We start from the raw sequence: 9,200 nt of genomic DNA on the forward strand, positions 1-9,200 counted from the left end.
TTTTTCCGCACTAGTCAAACTATTTTCCACCAAAGTCAAACTATTTACCGCCCCGAATCTCCGATTCGAATTTCATTTGGAGCCCAAGCTTATAAAAAAAAACATGAATAATTTCCGCTGCCGTAAACTGGTAGTTGAAACTCGTTTGCATTTCCGTTTGACATCATTCGGGTTGCAATTAATCAATTAACATTTTCCCCCTCAATCATAATGTGTCCCCTGCTCGTTTCTCAGGCTGGGAGCGGTGCATGACGGCTCGCCGCCACCGAGCTATTTGGGTGGACCAGGTGCCCAGCGGTGTCGCTGGGAGGATGGCTACATCATGTCCGATCTGCGCCACACGGAGCGGGGATTCAGATGGTCCGCTTGCACGGTGCAGAGCTTCCATCATTTCCTCAAGTGAGTAATGGGTTTTTCCTCAGACGTGGGATGATCTGATTTGACTTGGCTATTTTGTTTACGCAGTGGAGACACGGCCACCTGCCTGCACAATGCCCCGCATGAGGACAGCGCCTTGGGTAGATCGCTGCCGGGAACCCTGCTCTCGCTGGACGCCCAGTGCCGCAGGGATCGGGGAACGTATGCCTGCTTCAAGGACGAGCGAGTGTGTGCCCAACTCTTCTGCTTCGACGCCCAGACAGGATACTGTGTGGCCTACAGACCAGCGGCCGAGGGCTCGGCCTGCGGTAATGGTTATGTAAGTAGTTGGTGCACGATGAGGGTGGAAATTCTCTTAAGCGGACAAAAACGGACAAGCTGTCCTTTTGTAGTTGTCGTACTAAAAAGGAGACAAGACAGCACATCCTTTAAGAACACATCTGTCCAAAAAACTTAAGCAAATATTTAAACAAACACTAACACAAAAATCTCCTTTAAATCTTAGCACTGTCTGGATGGTCGCTGCACACCACTGCCCTCGAATATCATTCCCGACTACGGACACAACTATCGTTTAGTCTACAAGTGAGTACAGTAAAATAGGTAACTTATTCAGTAAAGACTGTTTTTCCAGTAGTTTTGTTGTGTAAGCTAAGAGTTCTCTTATTACTAAAATTACAAAAAACAAAAAACAAAAAAACACACACACAACTTTTGAGTTCCAAGTACACAAATACACTCAGAAAGCAAATTTTTTAATATACAAACTTTTACACCTTTACACACCAATTCGAAACAACAACAACAACAATACCAACACCCAAAAACACAACAACTTAACAACAACAACAACATTAGTAAAATCAACAACAAGAAAGATGCAGCGGAAGAAATTGAGAGTAGTAGTGAGGAGACGGAGTCCCAGGAGGACGAAAATGAAAGTAATGAGGATCAGGATGAGGGCAATACAAGTAGCGAGGAGCAGGAGGCCAATCAGCAGGACAACAGGATCGAGCAGAGCTCTGCCGCTGGCGCCGCTGCTGTGACGACGTCGACGACAACCACCAGAGCAACAACCACAACAACCGCGAAGACAACAACAACCACTGTGAAGCCCAAGTCGAAGGCTTTTGGCTATCTGCATCGCAGTCTGCCCGAAGGACAATGGATGCAGGATAACGGTGTGCTGGTCAAGACGCGCATCAGCAGCAGTGTCAGCAGCAGCAGCAGCAGTAGTAACAGTAACAGCAACAGCAACAGCAACACCAACGCTGACCCCGCAGCAACATCAACACCCAAGCCCCGAACAACTACTTCAACAACAACAACCACACAAACACCGAACCTATTCCAAATCTATACACACGAATTACGCAAACAAATCGAATACTATTTACACATGCTACAGACACAACAACATGCTACCAAATTGCAACCAGAACAACAGCAACAGCAGTCACAACAACAACAGTCGATAGTTGAAATCCCTTTGGTACAAAAACGCCTTACAAATTATAGTGTAACCAGCAGCAGTAGCAGCAGCAACAGCAACGGGGCAAAACAACAACAGCCACCGAACGCCAAGGATGAGAACCAGAGACAGCAGCAACAACTCCAGGAGCAGCAGCAACTTCAGGATGGGCTGCCCGATGAGGAGAACGAGGCGACTGCCGGCATTCAGAGCAATGAAGCGATTGAGCGGCAAAAACGTAAGTTCCCCACACCACCCACCACAGCAATTGTGTCTGCAACAAGTGCTGCCAAGCCATCAGCAACACCCACATCAGCAACAACAACAACAACAACAACAACAACCACGGCCAGACCGATAACAACATCATCATTTCTCGATGTGTACTTTAAAAAACTGCAAGCCTTGCATGATGGTGGTTCGGCCACGACGACAACCACCTCCGTATCGTCATCAGTCAGCAGCTCGGCAACATCCAGTAAGCAGCAGCATGCCCAGCAGCAACATGCCCAGCAGCAACAGCAACATCAGCAGCAGCCAGATGGCAGCGCATTTCTGAAACGTACGCCAAACCGGAGTAGTATTAAGGCATACAAAACTAGTAGTAGCAGTAGTAGTAACAGCAGTAGTCAGCCACAACAGCAACAATATGTGACAAACTATATTGGCGACACCACAAACAATCTGCCAGCGGTGTTGGACAATAACGGTGGTGCGTCGAGCACCACCACGGAAACCGCCAAGAAACCCAAAATCAAAACACAAAAACTCATACGCCGCACACGAGTCATGTAAAAAACGATCTGAAGATCTGAAGATGCGGCAGACAACTCTGATACCAATTATCATAAGCTACTACATACTGCTAGCCAGAAAGAAACACTGATCACAGATCACAGATCCAGAACGCTGCTGGAGAAATCGAAACATCCGACCTTCGAGGGCCCCCCAACAACATTAAATACAAAACCACATACACTAGACAAACATCACACACAAATAAATGCTAAACCGATCGAAACCGTTACCGATATTCGTTATCCTTACGTGCGGTAAGCCCAAACCAAATCCAGCATTCAAGTCGGGTTCTTAACTCCCCCTAGTAGTCTAAAGCTTTGCCCTAAAGTATGCTACGAATTACAGTAGAGCATGGATACGCGATAGTTTTAGTAGTATTTTTATCTTAATAGAGCGTAATCGCTGCCTGCCCCTTAATAAATAAATATAATCCTGGTTATTGAGGTTGACGAAACGAAATGCAAGTGCTGAAACTCATGCGTTAAGGTCCATTTAGCTGTAATATGGATTTACCACGTATTTTAAGCATTTGGCATCTGGCATTGCATCGATCATACCTAACTTTGTAGTGTGGAAGCGCTTTGAGAGCGCTCCATAAAGTAGTTCTTGAACTTTAATTTTGGCATGAACTTAAAAATAACTTAGTATATCATTTCAGTCCACCCGATTCGAAACGTAATCATTGTCTCCGAAAGGCAGGCAGATCTCGATTAGGATATTCGCATTCACACATCCGCAGACCTCATAAAGCATGCTTGAAGAAAAAATCTCATACCACCCTTTATTAAAATCGACGATCTGAATCTCATCGCTGACTTCCTCTATATTTTGCGCGGCTATTCTCTCGCTCTATTTTTTTCAAAATCGCATCGAACATCGAACCACCACCACACATTAATAAACAGTAAAATCTAAATAGAAACAACTTGGCAACATGCTCACACATACCAGCATACAAAAATACACGCTCTTTTTCTCACACCACCACACATGCATACACACTGTTTGATGGCAAAACCAAAAGAAACATCTATAACTGTAGCAATTAAGTACTATATTTGATCAACAAGAATGGCATGGAATCAGAGTCGCATTCTGCATACTAAAAATAAGACAGCAAAATGGCAAAAGTGAAACAAAGTAATTTGGCAGATGGAAACGCATGGAATGGAACACACGCACATACCACACAACCACCCACACAACTCAAAATGGCTGGCGTCTGCAAAAATTTTTATCTTAATTGCATACAAAATATACCCCAATAAATAGCTCATTGTTTTTGCACGCCCCACAAAAGTAGTATTTAGCTGTATCACTAATTTTCTTTGTTTTTCTTCTATTTTACCCGTTTCCGCTTCCGTTCCGTTCACGCATTCCGCAGTGGTTAACTGGAAGCTGTTTCCGTTCTAGTGAAAGTGCAAGGCAGCAACATTGGGGAACGTTTGGAACTGGCATGCAGACGTCACTGCCATCGAAATTGGAACAAATGTTTGCAGTTAAAAAGTGTTTTTAGCTAGAATTTATTACTATTATTATCTGTATGAAAAACTATTGATTTGTTGTTAGATCTAGCCGCAACTAATTTAAAAATATTTTCTGTTAATTACAACTCGAACAACAGAACAAAGTTGTTATGTTCAGTACATGCATATATTATGTAATTTAATTTAATGCAAATTCTTGTAAAATAGTACATATTATTCTGTAAAAAGTTCATCTACGCACGCACTTTTGGCAGACAACCTAAATTATTCTTTGAGCCACAAAACAATCGAAAGGAAAATTTATAATAACCCCACTTTCCAATGTGATAAACATATATAATTTGTACACTTTACGTAACAAAATATTTAATCATTTTCTTTTAGAAAAATGCTATAAAGGTTGAGAATAGTTCACTTACTTACCTTGCCGCACTTTGCCTACAAGAAAACTTAATTTGTTCATTCCATTATTGTATTAAAACTATTAAATGTCTAAATTAAAAACAAAAATTCATCACTCTACTTTTACCTAGCCTAATGCTCTTTTTTATACAGCAAACAAAAAATGTAATAGATAAGTTTTAGTTGTAGTTAACTGAACATCATATAATAAATGAAACTGTACATTTATCACACACACAAATGAAACGAAATAATAGTTTAAGAATAAATATATATAAAGAAATTTACTTGTACAAAATAGTACAGTTTTTTTTCTATTCAAAGAACTTGGGAATTTTTAAATTGTTTAAGAATTCAAACAAAAACTCCTCTTGACGTGGGAAAATTAACGTGACGATCGCACCTATAACTCCGAAAACAGAAATGTTACCAAAAAACTACAATTTTAAATCCATAACTTTTCTTTCAAGCATGCAAATTCACAGTGGTATATCTTAAAAGTCCTCTGGCTTAGTTCTCTAAAAATCTGTTATAATTCATTTTCCGCAAAATAGCAGAAAATTAACCACAAAATTAACCAAAAAACTACAATTATAAATCCATAACTTTTCTTTCAAGCAAAAACTTTCTAAATACCTGCATTTAAATTTTATTTAAAAATATTGGGTTGTTATTTTTACGATATAACTCCTTAATTAATTTTTGAAAAATAGCATTACAGAAATGGCATCAAAAGCCTCCAGTTCTAAGTCCATAACTTTTCTTTCAAGCATCCAATTTCGAAGTTGTATATCTTAAAAGTCTTCTGGCTTAGTTTTCTTAAAATCTGCGTTTAAAACTTGGTAAATGGCCTGTGCAGAAAAGTGAGCAAAAACCTGCCGTTTTAAATCCATAACTTTTCTCTGAGGCATCTGATGTCAAAGTGGTATATCTCTAAAGATTCGTGGCTTAAGCCTCCAAAAATCTGCATCTTAATTTTATTTGAAAACATTGAAATGTTATTTTTACGATATAACTCCTAATTCATTTTCCGCAAAATAGAAAGTTAACCAAAAAACTACAATTCTAAGTCCATAACTTTTAGCTCCGAAACCAAATGACTTTCTAAAACTCTTAGTATGCACAAACTCCTGTAAAAGTGGTACCTTTTGATTGCTATATAATTTTTTAAGATCGGAGTGTTCTTAGCTGACTTCGAATATTGCGGCTATATGAAGTAGTTTCTTCAGCACGCTTACCGGTCCTCATCGTCAGTGATGTAGCTAGAATATATCAAAGCCTAAAATTATGCTTTAAAATATTCAAAAAAAAAAAAGAATTAAGTACGAAGTATATTTAATTCCAGCAAGATAATAAAAGCATAGATGATAAAATTTATTTCCAGCAAGTACAGTTTCTTATCGCTAGCTTAGAGAGTGACACAGCGCTATACCAAAGGTCCAATCACCGTATGTGGGTAACTAATTTAAAACAGCAATTAGCAAGAGTATGTAAATGAAGAGTTAAGGTAAAAAATCTCCTGGCAAGTCCAGCATTTTGTGGTCCTTCGTTTGCCACTTTATGCGCCCTTTGTGCCGGTGGGCATTAGATAGCGATTGTAGGTGACCAAATTCTTCACCAGAGCCGCAACGGAGAGCATGCAGACCATGCCGGCAGGCATAAGTTTTCCGGAACGATTCCACCGGGCGCCCATTAATCCGGCCAGGAACAGGGAGGTGCCCAGTTGGAGCAGGGGGCGTGGCGTGTTCTGGGAGTTTAGATGGGCCCCATAGCCGAGCAGGGCTCCAAAGGCCAAGCCCGCTCCCAACGAGGGAATGGAACCTAGAAAACGAATAAGGTTGCACAATAGAATGGCAACCGGATATGATGATCAGGGGATCCCAACTCACCCGCCTTTGCGTATCCCATAACTCCGCCAGCGGCAACAGTGGCAGCGTACACATAACCAAACCAATCCACCGACATTTTGTTTTACTTTTCTTTGATCACTTTGTAATCTTTGTTTTGGTAGCAAAGCAAAGGTGTTAATACGACCCTTCCGTTATAGCATAAAAATCCATACTTCGATTTGAAAAAAATTTAATTATCTGGCATCTCTGTATAGCGGTCTTTTTAAACATTGGCGCTAGCTGTTTGCATTGGCATATGTTTTCAAATTATCTTTTGTATTTCAAACGCAACGCTTAATGTTTTCAGTACTAAACAATAAAACAACGTGAAAGCAATCACTACGTTTTCTAATTAATTAATTAATTATTAAAGGGATTATTTATATAAAATGTTAGTCCAAAAAAGTTGACTAATATTTTTTTATATATACATTTTTAATAAATGTTATTGAATTTTTTGTGGACTTAAGCTCAATTAATTTTTTCAAGTGTTTTAAACAGTTTGGTAGGAATACCTTTTTTTTGGTATTTTTTGAGTTTTACGATCTGGCCACACTGGCGAGCAGATGTTTCCGGATGGCCTTTGAACAGGCGTAAATTGAACTCAAATTGGCTTTATTCCCCGCATAACCCGTGCAAGTGCAATGAAACCGTGGACCGCCAGGAGAAGGGGGCACTGAAGGTCGAGGCATCGAAGGAACCGCCGGATAGCGACAGCATATAGCCGGAAACCGGAGGAGCGAACGCCAACCCGAGCCACCCTGTGCCAGAGTTTGTGACGCAGTTACACAACAAAATTCTCAGTAGGCGCCCAAAAAAAGGGGCTAAAACAAGCTGCTAGCTGAATCAACGTGGTTGCATACACACACCCACTGCACTGTGGAGCTCTAAGCCCGCCTAAACCCCCCGATTCTCGAACCCCTCGCGAAGGTACGTCCATCGAGCGAGGGCTATTTATAGCCGCGAACATGCGATTGCAATTGATTATCGGTTTTCTTTTCAGCTCAGGGACACTGCGCGCGCGGCTTTCACTTTTCAGAATCGTCGGCGAGTTCATTGGTCAACCTTCGCAATGGTCGTCGCCGCATCCACCTGTTGCACGGAGACGGTCTTCGAATACAGCTGGAAGAACGTGGTGGTGGCCTACTGGAACCGCTACCCAAATCCCTCCAGCGCCCACGTCCTCACCGAGGACACCATCCAGCGGGAGGTGCGCGACGGCAAGCTCTTCTCCCGCCGCCTGCTCTCCAAGACGAATCCGGTGCCCAAGTGGGGAGCCCGATTCTACAACAATGTGCCGGTCAAGATTGTTGAGGACTCCGTGCTGGATCCGGTTAAGAAGACCTTCACCACATTCACCCGGAACCTGGGCATGACCAAGATTATGGCAAGTATCCACTTACCTACTGGGATTATTTCCGACAGCATACATGCTACCTTGGATATGGATAAAACCCTTGATGAGCATATTTAACAATTGATATTGCAATATTTAGCATTCAGTTTAGTGGTCCGGTCACCACGTCCACCGGGAACATTCAAGGTTTTGGCTTAGATGATCTTCAATCAACAGCCCCTAACGTACTAAGATTTGTCAAGATGCTAAAGCAGAATTTGAATTATTTATATTTTAGAAACAATTTATTTGTTTTATGAAGTTTTTTTTAACTCAGGCTCATTAACAAACATTTTTTATATACAAAAGTTTGATAGTTTTGTGAAGTTTGGATTTCTACTACTGTGACGAACTTATAAATGTATATATTTTATTCAGCTTCTGTTAAACTTGTTTCAACTTTCGTTTCCTAATATAGCCTTCATAATTAGTTATTAATCGGTAACATGCTAATTTTTCTTCTACAGAAAGTCGATGAAATCGTCGTCTACAGCGAGCAGAAGGACGGAAGCACCCTGGCCGTGCGAAGAGCCTACATCAGCTCGCAGGTGTTTGGATTTTCGCGAGCCATTCGCGCTTTCGGAATCGAGCGGTTCAAGTCCAATGGAAATAAGGCCTCCAACGGATTTAACCACGTGCTGCGGCGCATGTTTCCGCAAAGCCTGGTGGGTGGCGGACACCACCAGCCAGTGACGGCGACCACCTCAGCTGGGGAACTTCCAGTGGCCACAGTGACCACCACAGCAGCCACCTCATCCGGCAGTCACAGCAACACGGGTTCGCTGAAGAGCGCCGCCAAAGTGGGCTACGATTTCTTCAAGTGCCACGCCTCGAAGATTGCGCAACTGTTTTCTATTAAGAACTGAGGGACGAGGTGCTAGCCGGAACTCTCTGGAATAGATGTTGAGGAATCGAGGAATCCAAGCCTTCGGCGCCGGAGCGAAGGATGTGGCCAGGACGGAAGGGGAGGCAGAGGCGTCGTTTCGGAGGCTGTTTTTTTAAAACATGTATTCCAAAGCAAAAACCAATCATATACTTTGCTGCATTTCATTCCGTGTGTGCGCGAGCCAACCGGCTGATCAGAAAGGAGGCACTATTTGCTGAACACATTTCCTGCATCCTACCCGAATTCTACTATTTATCTTTAGTCATTGCATTACATTATTATGTACTATGTTCTGTTAGGTCGGGAAGAAATAACAAAAGCAGCGTGTCAAATTTGGGACTTCTTTGTAAACTGTTGTATATTTATTTTCAAGCAAATCGCTCACGAGTAGTTTTAAAAATTGTAATTATTAAAATACATTTAGTTTGGTTAGAAATGCACGGCATTCATAACTTTTTTTATTGAATTTAATTTACTTGGCTAGAAATAGAAA

The 9,200-nt window shown here is 41.6% G+C and overlaps 3 protein-coding genes across 7 annotated transcripts in view; 2 read left to right on the top strand and 1 right to left on the bottom strand.

Annotated features, from left to right (window-relative positions):
- Positions 1-4,771, top strand: part of LOC108141372 (venom metalloproteinase 3) — a 49,752-nt gene extending 44,981 nt beyond the window's left edge. For 2 of the 5 annotated variants that reach the window (XM_017264705.2, XM_017264703.2), the window contains exons 11-15: positions 235-399; positions 466-697; positions 884-963; positions 1,237-2,901; positions 4,032-4,771. In XM_017264705.2, the coding sequence (XP_017120194.1) occupies positions 235-399; positions 466-697; positions 884-963; positions 1,237-2,644 (1,885 nt within the window). In that variant the 3' untranslated portion in view covers positions 2,645-2,901; positions 4,032-4,771. The remainder of the gene's footprint in view (positions 1-234; positions 400-465; positions 698-883; positions 964-1,236; positions 2,902-4,031) is intronic. The other 3 variants (XM_041707663.1, XM_041707662.1, XM_017264708.2) reach the window with 2 other exon arrangements.
- A 1,099-nt stretch (positions 4,772-5,870) lies between these two features.
- On the bottom strand, positions 5,871-6,581 carry LOC108141290 (transmembrane protein 14 homolog). The gene is made up of 2 exons (XM_017264557.2): positions 6,426-6,581; positions 5,871-6,357 (listed from the first exon to the last, which is right to left on the bottom strand). Exons 1-2 carry the CDS (start codon positions 6,499-6,501, stop codon positions 6,095-6,097), a joined length of 339 nt encoding a protein of 112 aa, XP_017120046.1. The 5' UTR covers positions 6,502-6,581; the 3' UTR covers positions 5,871-6,094.
- Positions 6,582-6,964: 383 nt separating this feature from the next.
- Positions 6,965-9,152, top strand: LOC108141538 (protein preli-like). The gene is made up of 3 exons (XM_017264978.2): positions 6,965-7,355; positions 7,429-7,812; positions 8,289-9,152. Exons 2-3 carry the CDS (start codon positions 7,498-7,500, stop codon positions 8,685-8,687), a joined length of 714 nt encoding a protein of 237 aa, XP_017120467.1. The 5' UTR covers positions 6,965-7,355; positions 7,429-7,497; the 3' UTR covers positions 8,688-9,152.
- Positions 9,153-9,200: the final 48 nt, after the last annotated feature.

The sequence above is a fragment of the Drosophila elegans genome, unplaced genomic scaffold (assembly GCF_018152505.1).
Source record: "Drosophila elegans isolate 14027-0461.03 unplaced genomic scaffold, ASM1815250v1 contig_183, whole genome shotgun sequence".
Classification (NCBI taxonomy): domain Eukaryota; kingdom Metazoa; phylum Arthropoda; class Insecta; order Diptera; family Drosophilidae; genus Drosophila; species Drosophila elegans.

Excerpts from the sequence above, each read along its gene's own strand:
- LOC108141538 (XM_017264978.2), top strand. The coding sequence starts at position 7,498 with ATGGTCGTCGCCGCATCCACCTGTTGCACGGAGACGGTCTTCGAATAC. Across the intron at positions 7,813-8,288 it reads TGGGCATGACCAAGATTATG|AAAGTCGATGAAATCGTCGT; the intron begins GCAAGTATCCAC and ends TTTCTTCTACAG.
- LOC108141290 (XM_017264557.2), bottom strand. The coding sequence starts at position 6,501 with ATGTCGGTGGATTGGTTTGGTTATGTGTACGCTGCCACTGTTGCCGCT. Across the intron at positions 6,358-6,425 it reads TATGGGATACGCAAAGGCGG|GTTCCATTCCCTCGTTGGGA; the intron begins GTGAGTTGGGAT and ends TTCGTTTTCTAG.